The sequence below is a fragment of the Dromaius novaehollandiae genome, chromosome 6 (genome assembly GCF_036370855.1).
Source record: "Dromaius novaehollandiae isolate bDroNov1 chromosome 6, bDroNov1.hap1, whole genome shotgun sequence".
NCBI classification, from domain to species: Eukaryota; Metazoa; Chordata; class Aves; order Casuariiformes; family Dromaiidae; genus Dromaius; species Dromaius novaehollandiae.
Window position 1 is genome coordinate 32,975,584 of NC_088103.1, and position 16,844 is coordinate 32,992,427.

At 43.5% G+C, this 16,844-nt stretch overlaps 1 protein-coding gene across 16 annotated transcripts in view; it reads right to left on the reverse strand.

Annotated features, from left to right (window-relative positions):
- Positions 1-647: 647 nt before the first annotated feature.
- Positions 648-16,844, reverse strand: part of BTRC (beta-transducin repeat containing E3 ubiquitin protein ligase) — a 124,360-nt gene continuing 108,163 nt past the window's right edge. For all 16 annotated transcript variants that reach the window (XM_064514141.1, XM_064514147.1, XM_026102879.2 and 13 more), the window contains 4 exons: positions 12,860-12,970; positions 11,423-11,501; positions 7,673-7,866; positions 648-6,647 (listed from right to left, as the gene is read on the reverse strand). In XM_064514141.1, coding sequence (XP_064370211.1) covers positions 7,705-7,866; positions 11,423-11,501; positions 12,860-12,970 — 352 coding nt within the window. In that variant the 3' untranslated portion in view covers positions 648-6,647; positions 7,673-7,704. The remainder of the gene's footprint in view (positions 6,648-7,672; positions 7,867-11,422; positions 11,502-12,859; positions 12,971-16,844) is intronic.

Consider the following 16,844-nt stretch of genomic DNA (forward strand, 5'->3'; position numbering starts at 1 on the left):
TTGGGGTCGTCAGTAAGCGCAACAGCGTCCTAAGCCGTTGCGTTGCATGTTGGTGCTGAGATACGTCAATTACTCACTCATTATTGAGCAGCAGGATTCTGATTAGCTTATAAAACAAATTTGTGCTTCTCCATCCAGGAGCTTGCAACAGTACCCAGAAAAGCACAAAGTCCTTATAGCTTCTTCCCCCGCCACCCTTTTTTAATGGGCAGGACGGTTTGAGCTCTTACGCGTCAGCCACATCCATCCTCTGACTTACAGGGCGGACTCATTTGCCCCAGCTAGAGGCCATCAGCCATGAATACAGAGTTTCTTAATTAAAAAGTATGCTGTGGCTTTAGGAGTAAGTGTTTCTTCCTGACTGCCAGAGCAGTCTTTTATGCTGCATTCATCAATGAGTGACATCCTGCAGCTCGGAAGTGGAGCTGACTACCGCACATTTTGTGCACCATGTAAAGCTGCATCTCCCCAGGACTTGGGGCAAAGCCGTCCACTGCACGGCAGCAGCGCTTCAAGATGTTTATGCTGCAAATGTTGCACATACGGTGCACCTACCCCAGAAGTGGGACTCACACAACAGGGCTCACAGAACATACATGCTTTATATTTTGACAGGGTCCTTCACCCCAAAAGGAAAACAAGAGAGATTCACAGCTTAATCTTTATATTTGTATTTAAGTTATTTTCTGAACAGTTAAAAAAAAAAAACCCACACTGTTACCATGATTCTAGCTCAAGTCAACATTAGTACGTTAACTACACATCACTGTAACATAATCACAAAATTCAAAGCACTCATTACTTAAGAATCCAGATAACAAATATAGCAGTAACAAACAGAAAACTCTGGAGAAACCATGTTTTCTCACCTCTCCCACTTCCACATCCATCTCAGTCTGAGCAGGTAGGAGTGATGCAGCATAGGTTGGCCTGGTAGGCACGGAGCTCTGATAAAGGTAGTGGTGTAAAATGATTGGGAGAAACTGGATCAGTTCAATTTTACTGAAGCCAAAAACATTTTTGTGCCATCTTAGAACTGTGTTTAGGGTGAGCCCTGCAATGCCTCAAATCAGAAGGACAAAGTAGCTGAAAGCAGAATTATACTCTCAAAAGCAACACAAGAATCCCACACTGAACTGCCCAGGTTTTGTCACAGCTAGCTCCTTTTACAAGGCCAACTGCCAGCTCTGCAAACAGCTTGGGACAAGCTGGCCAACCCTTTTCCAGCAGTAATGCCTCAGCATACAGGGCTTTGCTCATGTGTAAACCTGTGCTACAGCAGTAACAGATCAAAACACTTTGCTTGTAAAGGTAACAGACTGTAATTCTTAATACAGGCATGGAGCAGAGATGGTGTGCGAGGAAGGTTGGTGTTTCATGCTCACTTTTCCGGCCACAGCTGCATTTGTTCCCTACCTGAGCAGAAATCACAGTAACTTTCAGGGCGATAGGCTGTTGAAACAAGGGACCTATTTTAGGAGTTGGTTACAGTATGTTAAGAGAGCTTTGCTGATTGTACATCTATGTATATCAGAATCCCCATAGTTTTGAGAGAATCAGCTTAGCATCACTGAGGATCAATCATTGGTGACAACTTCCGTGGGATATCCACTGGGCAAAAGGGGAAAACCAATGGTCTTTGGGAACAAGCAGAAAGTCAAGGGGAATATTTTCTGACAAGACAAAGGATGATTTATTCTGGCAGTATGTCAAGGCTTACTCTGGGAGAGAAGCCTTGGGAATTTGCCACTAGCCAGAAGGCTACATCTCATTAAAAAAATATGGGTTGGGGGCAAAAAAGGGGAAGTCAAATGCTCAGCCTCAGCAGGCAACCTTTCTTCTCAACCCGCCGCGGAGGTTGAGAAGGAACGCACCCAAGAGACGGGTTGCTTCTGCGACAAATGATTCTCTGTATTAAAAGTCGGGAACGAATGACTGTGTGCCCCTCATGCCAATCAACCCAGCAGGGATTTGCTGGCAGGAGGAAGGAGGGATTTCATACGAAGACCTCCTTTGCGGGACAGCTCGGTCACTTGCTGTTCCCCTCTCCTTCTAGAAGCGATTGCTTATTGCTTCTGGGGGAACAACAGCAGGGCAAGGCTCAGCATGTCAGATGCATCATGCATGCCACTTGGAGACCCTGGCAAAGTTCATTCTTGTCTTGGCCAGCGTAATTTAGACTGTCCCTCTCTCCTCAGGCCCCAGTGCAACCTAAAAGGGGGCATCAGCTGACCAGTTCAGCACTTGGGAGGCATTACTTCATTACATCCTGATGATTTTCAGTGTTCTCACAAAAACCTCCTTTCTTCTGAGCCAAGTACACAAACTAGGCTATTGTCAGAATTGTCCCCACTTCTGTAGAGATCCATCTCCATCCCCACACTCCTCTCCTAGCTTTCAACCACATGGGTCATCTCCTCCTTTTCCTCCCACAGTTGAGAGCCAGTCTGCAGTAGGAAGACTGGCTGCTCCATCTCATCAGCTTCCCCAATTAGGAGAAGCAGCTCATACCATGGGTCAACCACAAATGCTCCTCCACAAGCTACTTTAGGAATCATCAGCCACAAAAAGCAAATCTAAAATGGCATTAAAGGAAGCTAACAGAGTTAGGGGAAGAGCTCGACCTGGAGATGCGCTGAACATCAATAACTCCCCATTGGAGTTGGGATGCCGAGAACCTCAGACCCAAGCCTGGAGGTGTGCTCAGACTGAGAAAGGACCGCACAGTAGGGGCAGGAAATGCACACCTGGGAGCAGAGAAATGCACATGTTACTCTCCAGCATTTTCAGTGTTCAAAAAAAAAATTTAAGAGAAAGAAAAAAGGATCCTTTGGAGCAGGAGGTGGGTAGGTAGAGCATGGTGGTCCAAGTCAGCTTCCAGTTTAGAAACAAGTTTAAAGCATTTCAGCATTTCTGATGATCACAGGCTTCTAAACTTGTCACCCGAATCCTTCTGTTCCAACAGAGAATGTGCCTGTCTCTGAAAGTTAACGGGGAGCAGAGGGAACTGCTCCAGGAGAGACAGCTGCAGAAATTCTCTCGCTGCAAATTCCTTCATGACATTTTCTATTTGCATATTTTAAAGCAAGCTGTATTCCTCTGAGGATGAGAAATATTTGCAGCAAAACTGTGCCCCATTGCCAAAGGAGTCACAAGCAGGAGATGATGTGGCCATAATGGATTGTCCTGCTCTTAATGTCCCGCACCTCCAGTACTTTTGATCGCATAGTCCAAGGGGGAAGGCTAGCGTGAGCTTCCTACTTGTGGCAGAAGTGACGATCTCTACGCAGCAGAGAGATTTCATCTCTTTTCATTCCATTTCAAAGTGATGTGCAACACTTAAAACCCACAGACAATTCCAAACCTTGCTTTTATCTCCTTTTAGCAGGCACCTTCTAGTTCTTTCCATTATAAACTCTGCAATTACTCCAACCTGGCTGAGGGATTACCCTTTCGGTTCATGCTGAAACCTTTCTCTCACATGCACTCTTGCACACTCACACTCACACACACGCACACACACACACATGAGCCACTTTCTTCTGACACTGGGAGATCTACTTACCAGATTATTCCTCCCTGGGTGCACAATGAACACCAACAAATGTCAAACTGTGGCAGATTCAAGTTCAAGTTAGATCAGTTAACTTCAGTTTCCTTCTTAGCTATCAGGAAAATTTGTACAACTCAGTAATTGGGGTAGGAATCCTCCCCCTTTTGCAATTCTGTATTTAAGTACCCAGACACAGTCCCTTCTTGACAATGAGACACCGTTCTTACCATTTGCCAAACATGGATTTCAGCTGTTGCTCACAAACTGTACCTTAAACAGCTCTATACAGCAGAGTTCAAACTGTGGTACCACTCAAATACCCTACAGTGCTTAGAAGTTACAAAATAGCAGCATGGAGCAGCAGGGCTATGACAACCAATGACAATCTGCAATGGTATTATCTCTGTGTTTGGCCAACTAGTCTTTTGGTTTTCCCAAATTCTCTTAATTAGCAAAAAAAGAAAATAAATAAATAAAAAGGCATCCTTTCAGGCATTACTCCCAAAGATGCAGTTAAAATATCACAAAGCTCTGCAGCCTTCAGGGGCTGGGAGAATAGATCACTGCTTTCTACAATAACCTGAAGGTAGAAGAGAGAGGATGATAAGACAAACTGAGGATGGAAAATGACTATTAAATCTGCAGTCAAGGTTTTATAAACTGCCTACAGGTGACCACACTGCAGACCTTGTAAAAACTGAACTTAGAGGAACAGTGTTCACATACTATTAAGACTCAGAACTTGAGCTCAGGGAAGTCTGGCATGTAAACTTTGACTCTCTATGCTCCCCAGCCAGTTTTGATTTGGGATTGCAGTATGTGTGCTATGCTTAACTGCCTGAAATCCCAAACGGCCTTCCTAGACCTAAAAGTAGTGTCACAATTAGCTGTGGATGAACTTACAGTCGAGATTCAGAACTTTAAGGACTCTGGAGGGATAGGTCATACTGTCAGTGGTACTTAAGAGAGTTAACCTGTTTGGCTCTTTCTACAATAGTAGTTCAAACAAGCAGAAAACAGGAGTGTCACCACATGCTCTAAGACGCTCTTTAGCACTGATGTAGTTTCGTGCCTCAGTGAAAATACAGGAAGCTGGGTGCTTAACACTGCTGCTCATGCGCTTTTAGAGCTGTACTAGTTACTCTGCAAGCACCGGCTATCCCTTCCTCCATAACTCCATTGCCTTTTGTCCATCTCGGCTGCCACCAAAATGATTTAAGCCCCGTGGACTGCTCTCTGGGGACTCTTGGCTCAGCTCCTTGCAAAATTTCATTGATGGAAAAACTGCATCCCAAGCATGTAGAAACGATGCAACTGCTTCTGCAGCAAAGTGAATTTGATGAGAATGGCTAAATAAAATTTCCCATCTGCTAAGTTCCAAGTTTAGGGGATGTTACTAACTCTGTTTAAAACTTCTCTACCCCAGAGACAAAAGGCCCCGATTTCTTACTGTGGCATTGGAGCAACTCCCTACCAAGGCAGTGCGAGTTATTCAAGACCTACAGTAAAAATGTGGGCCCAACCTGGAATAACCAGGGTCTGGTTTACACAATCTTTTCTGATCCAAATGCAGGCCTGCTGCAATTCACTTCAGCTCTGTGGAAACAGCTGTTTTCCCCCAGACCTCTTTGTCGAGTTCAGAGACATGCAGAATTGCTCCCCATGTCCCTCCTCTTCAGGGCTACTTTTCTCTTTTAAACTACATCAATTCACAAAAGCCTCAGCTGCAAAGCAAAGATCCAGCCCAGCTATCAGTAAAGGGACTAATTGTGTGGTGCCCCTAAACTGTAATGCAGCATGCACAAAGGCTAGGGAAGCACAGCAAAGGCTCTCCCCTCCTAATGCTTTCTAGAAGGGCCAACCGCAGAAATGCCACAGAACTATCCTGGAGCTACTGCTAACTTTACTGACCGTACTCAGGGCCACATTCATTTGCCATCACCAGGGGACTGTGCCCCACTGCTGTGCATGTGAACAAAATCTTGCTGTCATGGCCAGAGTACTCATGTAGCGTCCCCACTCCTGCTAGGATGGCTCAGTCTCAAGAGCTCTGCAAGGTTCTTAGCAGCTCCCGCTTCCAGCACGGGGCTACAGCCTCTCTGAGGGGAAAGGGGATGGAAAGAAAAGAGTAATGTCCAGCTCTCCTTCTCACCCTAGCCTCAAACATCCTACACACAGAATGATTCCTAAGCCATCAGCAACACGCTGTCTCCAGGGACAACATCAGGAGGAAGACTGTCCTTGGTACAGACAACCCCTTTGCTAGTGAGATACCTCCCTCAGCCAGCGGTCCACACCGGGGGCGGGGACTGGATCTCAACCTCAGGCCGTCATGCTTGGGACTTTGGCAGAAGAGGGTTTAACTTTTCGTTGACTAGCTTTCCCCAGCCAAGCAGATGTTAAGGGAGATTACAATACATATCCAGCTTCCAAAGGGTTAGAAGAGCAGGCAGGAGAGGAAAGAGATGGATTTGGCTCATAATAGTCAAATTTCAAGGGTCCTCTCTCCACAAAATATAGTTCTGCAGCCAGAAACAGCCAAAAGCCGCAGGGAGGAGGGCCTATGGTCTGGCTGTTTTAAGTGTTTCTCTTGCTCTTCAGAGTTGAATGCTTTTATAAAGGCCCAGCAATGGATATTGATTGCAGTCTGAAAGCAGCAGCCTTCTCCCCACCCACCCTCCCAGCCCTGAAGTGACTCTCTCAGCAGGGTGCACTGTGGCTATAAGTCTTCTGCTTAACAGCAAAGCAACACATTCTGGCAACATCTTAAATATATTCATAGGACATCTGTGACTGGGTCTGGAAGGGAACCAAAGAGGGAAGAGGAGTGAAAAGGAAGATGGGGAAGAGGGGGAAGAAAGGAAGGGAAGGTTTAAAAATGTTAATTGTTCATGAAAGATAAAAGTCATCTTCTGATATAGCAGCACTTTAGCAGTCAGCCGCGCTGAGTAGACCCTGTCTGAGATCAACCGCATGCCAACTTTGTTCCAGAAACAAGTCTGAGAGCCTCTCTCTTCAGCAAGTATTGGTTACGTGGATAGTTCTTTTGTCCTGGCATTGGCAGATAATTTAAATACTGCAGCTTAAATGAGTCCTGGAAACAAAAAACAGAACAAAACAAACAAACCCTGTTCGTACTAAACCTTTTAAAGATTTAAAAGAACACCTGAATGACCAAACTGGGAAAATGAAGGTTGCTGGGCTGACAGCTCTGGAGCATGACTGTATATTTATCCATCAAACAGACAGAATTCAGGATGTGCTCCATAACAGAGCATTTTCATGGTCACTGTCACTGTGAACATCCTCTTGCAGAAGTCTGTCAGCCCTTTGGCCATTTTTCTCAAGTTGCTAACAGGGATGGTACACACCAAAGTGAGCAATCACGCCTAACCCACTCTGCTCTCCTATATCAAATCCACTCCACAACTGACTCGAGCATAAGAGATACGATCTCTTCCCCACGCTGTGTCGGCCAATACAAAAGGGTAAGGTGCCAAACAAACCAGCCAAGCTCTGACATTAGCAATTTAACACACATGTGGTCGTAGGTAGAGAGAAGGAGGGCTAGGCCTTATGAATAAATGATTTTGCACATTGATGCATTTTGATTTAATCTGCCTGGGCTTGTGCCTCAGTGTCTCCTCTCCTAGCCAAACTGTTCTCTTGAATCAGCTTGCTGCAGAGCGAGAAGAATGGTCACCACTTCAGAGGGAGGGAACAAAGCTGATGCTTCTTGGCGAAGTCCTCCTGCCTGGTGACAACTGCCCAGGGTCAGGCCATCTGCATCCCCTTGTTAGGCAGCAGCTGCTCTACTCGCTCTGCAGAAGCCCTCCTTCTTTCTAGACAGCAGTGATAGCTGATTTAATTGTTGATGGTGATGGGCAGAGGAGGAGGGGTTCTTCAGGAAAACTCATAGGCACTACATGCCACAAATCCTAGGATAAAGCCCCTATTCTATGGCATCAAAACCATCTCTGTCCTTTTACAGGACACTGTAATTGCTGCTCATCCGAGATGAGAAATACTGACTGGTCCAGCTAGCCATTCAAGCGGCATGCTTGGTACTACATCCAGCGTCACCTTTGAGCCTCTTTTTATCTATGCATTTACTGTTACCTGTGCAAGTGTGAGGTACAGTGTAGTGTTATTTATCTTGAGATGTAGGTGTATGTTCTGGACGGGGAACGAGTGGATTCTGCTTGGGCAGCTGGGTCATTCAGAAAATCCCAGATGAGGATGGTGTCATCATGTGAGCTGCTGACGATCTGGAACTCATCAAACTGAAGTCGAAAGACTCTTCCAGAATGCTCCTAAATGCAAACAGGAGATGCAGCACGTTACTTCACACACCTGCTGGCTCCTGGGATAGAGCAGGGAAGCCAAACTGGGGTTCAGTTCTACGGTTGAATTAATTTCTCAGCCAGTAAAACCCACATGACACATTGTGCATCACCATCCATGTAGCGTAAACTAAGCCCTCTTTCAGTGAGGTGAAGAGAGTTTGCCATATCTGAGTTCTTGGCTGGCAGGAAGTTTGTAGTTATCCCATTACCCTTTCAGTCCCCATACACACACTGTGAAGAACAAACCAAGCTCCCTCCACAAGACAATTCAGCCTGGTGTTTTGTCTTCCTTGCTCTACTGCATAATTCTTTCCTGAAATCACATCATTACCATATGCAGTAGGTTAAAGGGGAAGAGATGAGAATTTTGCATTCAAGACTTGGCACCATCGCTACTGCTGAAGAGGAAAGAGCTTAATACTGGAGGACACTAAGGAGACTGTTGTAAAGTCCAGTGACACAGTAATAATTCCTCTTAAGCAGTTCTAAAAATATGAACTAGAAAGGGCATTCTTAATAGGCAGTTTGCATTCTGCTCTGAGGCTGAGTGGAAATGGCATGACGATTTGGCAAGAGTTCAGACTGTAATTAACAGGAGGCAATCGCAAGATCCTGGATATCGCAGAGCAAATCCACTACGGTTCCCTTTTTTGCTGGCTATTTTTTCTTGGTGCCTACTGCTGCAAGAGTGAGCAGTGGCCTTCTCCTCAGTCAGAAGGAAACAGAAACTGTGCAAGTGGGGCAAGCCCTATCTCTTCCATTAATAAATATTTCTCTGCACTGCTCACATGGTGCAAGTGGCCTAGGGTCAGGAACAGAAGCGTGGCTAAAAATATTCTAATACTGGAAATACAGATCTTTCAGATATTCAGATATAAGAGAACAGTTAACTACTAAATGGGAAGACTCTGTCTTATGGCACAGGATTCCAGAAACAAAGCTTAGTTTGCAAAACATGGAGAGAACACAAGAACTGCTCTAAAGGGAATCTTTAAATCTTCGAATTAACTGAAAATACACACACCAAAGTCAGATTCTATCTGTAAGATAAATTAAAAAAAAATCCAATCACTGGAGCCTTCCTGATCTTCTAACCAAATAATCTGAATTTATTTTAAAAATTAATATAGGTTTCTGACACCCCGCCTATTCCAAAGGGAACTCTGTTTCCAGTTTCTATGACGTATCAGTGATGTAAATAAGTCCCTGCTAAAAAATATCACTACAACAGCCAGATCCACTGAGGGACTGTTCACAGAGGCACCGAGAGAGAGGGGTATGTCTAAAAACTGTTTTGAAAACCTTTCTTTTTCCCCAGTCACCGTAGGCTAATGAAAGCTGCCATAAAAGTTCCACATAGCAGCTGCCCTTTGCTGCTGCAGTGGCAGGGGCAATAAGCAGACTGCACATCACAAGTGGAGGCCGCAAGGACCTGGACTCTTTAGTTGATAAGGAAAGCTGTACCGTGTGCTTATTCTGAGCCTGGAAAGCTGCTGCCAGACATAGCTGCTCTTTCAGCTAAAAGAAGACAAAACCGGAAAGGACCTGGCATGCAGTGAGCATTCGTTATCTGCGCACTTTCCTCCTACTGTTTGAAAATTGAACAAGAGCAGCAGGAGACTCACGATGTTCATTGTGCAGCCAGGTTTAATTTTGGAGGCCAAGGGAAGAGAGGAAAAAAAAAAAACATGGGTAAGCGGGTATAAGGACACCCTGTTGTCATAAACATGAAAAGCCCTAAAAGCACCACAACAGCCTCCCCTGCCCCTCCTCTTTTGGCCCCCTCCATTGCTATCAAACAGGGATTTATAAGTATCCATGTGTTGAGATTCCTACAGTGTTTCCATCCCACCGCTTCTGATTTATAATATAATTAGTTGGGGCACTTGGGCTGTCCACTGCCGGAAAATGCAGAGGAAATCACAGTAGTTAAATTAAGTCTACAGGTTACTAAGCACACATTTGTCTCAGGCTGGAGCAGGAACACTACTAATAGCACGCTGAAGTCTTAGACTCTCAGGATATGTGTTCAGGGCACAGAGTTGTTCCACAGCTTGCAGATGAGTGGCCAACGACAAAAGGTTTTTCTGGATTTCAGCCAAGAAACTATTTGCGGTTCTATTTGGCTAACAAGAATGTTTCTCAGCATAGTACCTGCAGGCATCCAAAGCTCTCACAGATTGTTATTCTGCAGCTTATGGTCCAAATACAAGATTGAAAAAGAGTTAGCATGGCTTAATGAGCTACTGCCTGTCAGCTGAGTCACTGTAAACCCTCGTAGCCTGTGCCAAATGTGAAGTAAAATGCATTTGTGAAATGTATAGCAACAGCGGCAATTCAGGTGGTCAGTGAGTGCGCAGGTCACCTAGAGCAGCTCGGCTGATGAGAGGTAACCACATGTTTAGAGAATCAGACAGCCTCAGTACGCTGTTGGTTCAGAGCAAAGACATCAGTCACATGCCACAGCAGGAATAGGTTTAATGTATACTGACTCCATCATAGCCCAAATATTTCTTTTTTAAAAACTAGAATTTCAGCACTTCTTTTTCAATGTGAATTTGGTACTGGACTGAAATTGTCTTTTATCCTCAGGGCAAGTATTGTCAGAGCAGCAACAGTTCTAGGGGTAAATGGGAGGCAGAGATGCTTATAGGAACCATCCCATGGCCTTGACTGCATTAGTGTTTTTCTCACAACCTTCCCACATTATCTAAAACCAGTGAGGAGTCACTGCTAAGTATGGCTGTGAATGATCTTATCACTCACACAAAGACATTTTTACCACACCTTCATCAGACCTGCACTAAACATCAACAGACAGCATGAGAGCAATGCCAGTGTAGTCACTGTCTCAGGATGAGGCAGTTTCACCGTTTGTTCCTTGCAGTCATTAGCCTCTCTCTCCTTCAGGCACTCAAAAGCCAGTAAAAAGCAATTTCAAGGTTGCTTTTGCTCTTGTTCCTCCAAAATTTGGATTGTACTACCTTTCTTCAGGAAATTTCATGCAAGCATGAAATTTCAGGCAGCATGGACTACATCATTAGATACATACATGGGCCAAAGAAAACCCATTGGCACATAAATCTCCACAGGTTCTAACTTTTAATTACCCTGCAATGTTTTAAAAAAAAAAAAAAAAAGTTGGACTCCCAAAGAAGCAAGACCCGCTCCACCCAAAAGACAAATAAAAAGATATAACTATTCCCTCTAGCCACATGGAAGTATGTGGCGTTATGCCTAATGGTAATAAAAACTAATATAGGTACTTGAAGATAGTCCTCAGTGCTGCAGTGATGCAAAATACTGCAGTGATGACTGGACTGTGCAGGAGAGAATTGACCCTCTGAAGTGACAGCCTGTGACTGTCTATGGAATCTATATTGGACAGCTCTTTCAAGCTCCCTCAAACTCCCTCATTTTCTAGTAAACTTGCAGCTTTCCTGAGACCCTGTTTTCTAGATCTTGCAGTCCTGATCAAGTATGCTTTTCTGCTCTCTCCACCGCCCCGACCAAAAACTCTTACCACAAGGGTTCGCAGGCAGAGGGTCCCTGCTGGAGCACGGGGGTCCAAAGCAGCCACCAGATCCCACACTTTAATTTTCCTAGTAGTGAAAAAATAGACAAACACCACAGCTCCGTTAAAAAGAAGAAAGCAAGTGTTTATTGAGAAAAAATTAACTGTTAGCACAGCTTAGCTAATATACGAGTTCATGGGAAACTACAGAAATCTTTCTGCCCCTGAGACATGGTTCTTGCATTTCCCTTCTATAAAGCTCACAGAGCTTAATAGCATTAAAAATGTGCAGTTAACAAAGTAAAACACATAAAAGCAGGTGACAATAACTAAGATAGACACATGGAGGAGGGTTAGTGCAGACACCTAGTCTGTAATGACAAATGGCCCAAAAGACACAATTATAGTTGGGAAAGAATGTGAGGATTTGTGTAATGAATATTGTAATTGTAATGCTATATATTTTAGAAAATATTCTTGTGTCAGCCCCTGCACCCATCTGACTCTCCAGACAGGAACTCATCCTCTCCTTTAACTGATATCAGTCCTTCTCTTTTCCAAGGACAGCAATGGTGCATAATAAAACTGTTCAACCTAAACTTGTGGCAAAAGCAAATTGTTGCAAGTACTGACTGCAGGTGATTTCCATGGAAAATTTCAGACACCTCCTCCTCTGAATCAACAAATGCTGAACATTTCAGAGGGAAGGATTAGGAACATTCCCTTCTTCCATAGTCCACACACTGCTGCCTGCACTGCTAGCAAATTCTCAGAGGTTGGGGATATAGCTAAAAAACTCAGCTACACAGAGCTCTGCTGAGCCCTGGAGGGAGATGGGTATCATCCCTTCTTGGAAGTATACTAGGAAAGACATCAAAAATTGGGAAACTGTAAGAGTAAAACACAAAAGGGCAAGAAAGAGCAAAACTGGGAAACTGCTATATAAGCCATGTTTCTGTTATCAAACCAAGAACAGGTAACCATGACCTGATGTCCAGCTATGGGGAAAAGTGATACATGCACCATGCACACAGAGCAACTAAGCACCAAGTTAAAAAGATACAGTGCATTTCTGAAAGAGCAGTAGCATTTTTGCTTATGGACAGATTTCTGATCTACCACAAAAACCTCTACTTTTGCAAGGAGAGAACTACAGGTTGTTCTCACCAGTGGTTCAACTAGAAGAGGTTTCAGATCGAGGCTACCAGATATTCTTACGAGCTAAGAAACTGGACCGCATACATCAAATCACACTGATTTATTTCAAAGGAAGAAAAAAAAAAGTGTACTTTGCAGCATGCTTCTTATTTAGTGGCCATGAAAAGGGACTCTCAGTATGACAGATAAGGAGTCTAATCTTTATAAGGAATGTCTAGCAAAGCGGGATGTGACAGACAAAAAGAGACAGGAGGATTCAAGGTATCTAGACTGCACTGACAGCCTCACCCATCATATGCCCCGCTGACTATCCTCTTGTTATCAAAGCGTATGCATCTCACCAACTCTTCGTGGCCTTCCAGTACTCGTAAACATGCCCCACACTCAATATCCCACAGCCTGGAAGAGATTAGGAAGAAGCACTGAGAATTTTGGGAGATCTGATTATCGCAAGGAAAGATTTGGTCTTTTCTTGTACTTAATGGAAACTTGGAAATAAAGACCATGATGCAACAACAAAGAAGAAACCAACTACATTCATCATTCCTTTTCCTGCAGTTAAGCTGGATGCATGTTTTTCAACATGACCCTTTTATGTTACAGTACCACAAGGGAAATGATTCAGAGATCCAAATATTTTAAGACCATAGGGGTCTAGTAACTACTGATCTAGCAACACAAGCCACAGAATATCTCTCAGTTATCCTTGCAGTGAGCCTCATAACTTTGTTTTACTGAAGTCCATTTTTCATAAAAATATCCTGCCTTGACTAGAAGATGGTAGGATAGGGAGACTTACCAATCCTCTTGGCATCTCGTTGCAATAGGTAAACTGCCTTCACAGGTTATACAACTCTTTTTGTACCCCTACATGCCTATTTCTGATGTGGAAGGTAATGTCAGACAAATTTAGACATCAATATAGTGGTGACAGGCACAAGAATTTACAGGGCCTTTTTTATTCACCAATTTCTTCTACTGAAGGTATGTTTACTCTGTAATCAAGGTACCTTATGTGGAAGCTAAAATGTTGGGCATTCTAAATTTATTATTTTGTAATGCATTCTCTTCTTGCTCTCAGATAATTTCTGTGGCTCTCTGCTGAACTGTTTCTAATACTCCAATAGCCTTAAAAAATTCTGGCACCAAAAACTGGACATAGCATTCCAGTAAGAGTCCCAGCCATGTGTTATTCTCTCAAATGTAAATAACTCAGTCTCGGGCTTCGTGAAGGAATTTTAGCACGGAGAATAAATTAAAATACGTCAATTTTTACACTTAGACACTACACTGACAAATCTTTAAGAAATGTTTGAAACACTTATGAAATAAGTCTGTTTGCTTTCCATACTTCTGTCAGTTTCTTGACGTAACTCCCAATTATCAGGGATAAAGAAGGATTGTATTCCACCTCTGGATGATATGCGCTCTGTTCATGACAAACTAATCTTTTAACAGCGGTATCTACTGAGACCCTATGACACAGCTGAAAGAAGACAGCAGTCACAAAAGTTCTTAAATGTTCATTAACGTAGAGTTCAGACTGACATGAACTTCACAGTAGTGAGGAAGATGGGTGGTTCGTGGAATCTCTCTGGGTGACTCCTCTCAAAACTGAACAGCTGCTGAGGGGTCAGGTCACTTTTCCTTGGGAGAGACACACAGAGAGAGAGAAATTCTCCCCACATATTTTAGTCCTGAGATTTCCCCAGGGAATAATCCAGATCCAGTGAATGTGTACTCAAGGTTGATGGACAATGCAGTCCTGCCAAAACAAGCTGCTCTCCCTCTGGACAATGAAGGAATGAACAGAACTCCTCCTTCATTGTAGGACTTGGAAAGGATTTGTCTATGCCTACATTTGATGCCGAGGAGGAGGAGGAGAAGATGATTCTTGGATCACTGAAGTTCATCTTTCAGGAATCTGTGAAGATCTCAATAGTTTTCACATTAGTACCAGTACACCAGTCAAGGTCAGAGCAAGCAACTCCATGGCAAAGGTCAGCCAAAGGCACTCTGGCTGGTCAGACAACATTTAGTTTCCCAAGGACTGTCAACAGGATGGATAATGCCAGAAATGAACTGGCACAGAAACGTTCAAAGCGCAATTGTGTGTCAGGAACTTTTGCGTCATGTGTTTCCATTTCTTGCCATCAATCCTGACTCTGCCAGCAGCTTTGGGAGGCTGCATCACAATAATTCAGGCCTGTATCGTCAGTTTGAGTTTTGACCTGAATCTGACTGAGATTAGAAAAGATGATCATGTCCCTAGCCATGTGGGGAAGGGGCCTTCATGTACAAAAGGGATCACCATTATTCAAGAGCAGCATATCTCAAATCTTCAGCTCCATGAAGCCTAGCAGAAGTGAGTGCCAAGGGCATCTCCTAGATTTGATAACCTCCTCAAATTTCTACTTCTTTAAACAGTCAAAGAACTAAATAGTAAGAGAACTATTCTTAGACTTAAGAACTAACTACAAAAATTCACTACAAAGCACATGCAGACAAGAATACTACAAGCTCTTCCTTCCTACAGTTTTGGGAAAACATCTGGAAACAGAGGGAGGCCTGCAATAATCTCACCCTTTAATTCCCTTGAAGTCCTGGCAGAGTTGGAAGATGTGCAGAATGTGGGCCTGAATCCCCATCACCTAGAGAGAAAGCTGCTGTCTAAAGGGTCCAGTATCAGATCCCCAGGCTGTGCACACCCTGGAGGATGAATACACACATGCAAATCCACCACTCATTTGAAAATGAACCCAAGATGATGCAGTCCAACTCTCTTGATTTTTGTGTTCTAAATTTTCTTTCTTTTTTATTCCTTTTCTATATAGAGCTTGTCTGTAGTAATTAAAAACTTTGGCCCCAGAGGCCAGGATGCTGAAGTGATTGGATTTAAGTAACTTGATTAAACTTGATGGGTCAGTTTCTACGTGATGGAAATCAGCACAGTTATAGTGATGCCTACAGATATATGTCCTTTTATGCTGGTGAAATTTCTGGCCTAAAACAAAACCTAAATCATTTTCAGACATGGAGTCTCTCTACCTAAGAACGATTTTAATTTCCCAGCTATGTTGAGGCTCCTTGGATTTGCAGGTGCAGAACTGGAAATCACAGAGTCTCATTTCCTTTTGGAAAAAAGTTCCCTGCAACTGAGGAATGTTAAACTTCAAATTCCCTATCAGGCTGCAACCTCTATTAAGGCCAACACACAGCATCTGGTATTTTACAGGGGATTAAAATCAAACATATGAAACATCAGGCCACCCAGGAAGAGGAGTTAGTAACCTGTCCCTTTTTAATCACCCTTCCATTGACATGTGCCCTCTGCTAGTGGTTGAAAGAAAAGTAAGTGAACAGGTAAGCCTTGTCCCTTGCCCATATAGCTGTGAAATTTGACTTCCATTAAGATTCACTGCCAACATTCCTGAAATTCTAGCACAATTTATCTGTCAACTATGGATTTTGTCCAGTGTAAGCATAAAAGTAATCACATTCCTCTTCAGTGTTATTACCATATTGACATCTATTTTTATTCATATTGCAAGTTATATTTTAAAATTTTCTCTAAGTGCTACAATATTTAACTATTTCTTATTCTAATTCTGGGACCAAAGTTTCATAGTACAATTGCAGAGCGAAATTTTTATTATTTGAAGTGCAGGAGTTCTCATCATAAATTGTGCTATTCTTATAGAATGCCTGTAACACTTTTTCCCCTATTTAAGAGAGGAAAGTCCCAGCTCTCTTGGACCACCTGTTTTTCTTCTTCAGCCATGGTCTCAGACAGCCATACAGTAAAATCTGGTACAACAATCTGGTGATGTCAACCAAAGGACCTTCGTTTTCCTACAGAATCCAGAGCAGGGAGAGGCAGCTTGTTGGAATCAAAGCCCAAAGGCAAACAGCAGGGTGAATAATTTTCACTGAGGAGAAATGATTTTCAACATGGAGAGTTTTTCGGCTTAGGCTGTCCAGCTTTCAAGTTTTATCGGAAGGCACAGAGTTCTTTGAAACAGTGGCAAAGACTAAAAGGGAGGCTGTTCTTCTTCCTGTTTGCACAACGAAGCCATTTCCATAGGTCTCTTACATTATTATTCAAGTTTGCTCAACGCCCCTAGAGAAGGTAACAGCGGGACATCTCTCTGTCAGCAGCTGCAGGTTGTAGGGAGAAATCCTGGCTCATATGAGAAGGAGTTAAATCTCAGATTGCAACCAGGGCAGCTGGAGAAGCGCAAAAGGGAGCAAACTGAACTTCATGCTCTAAACC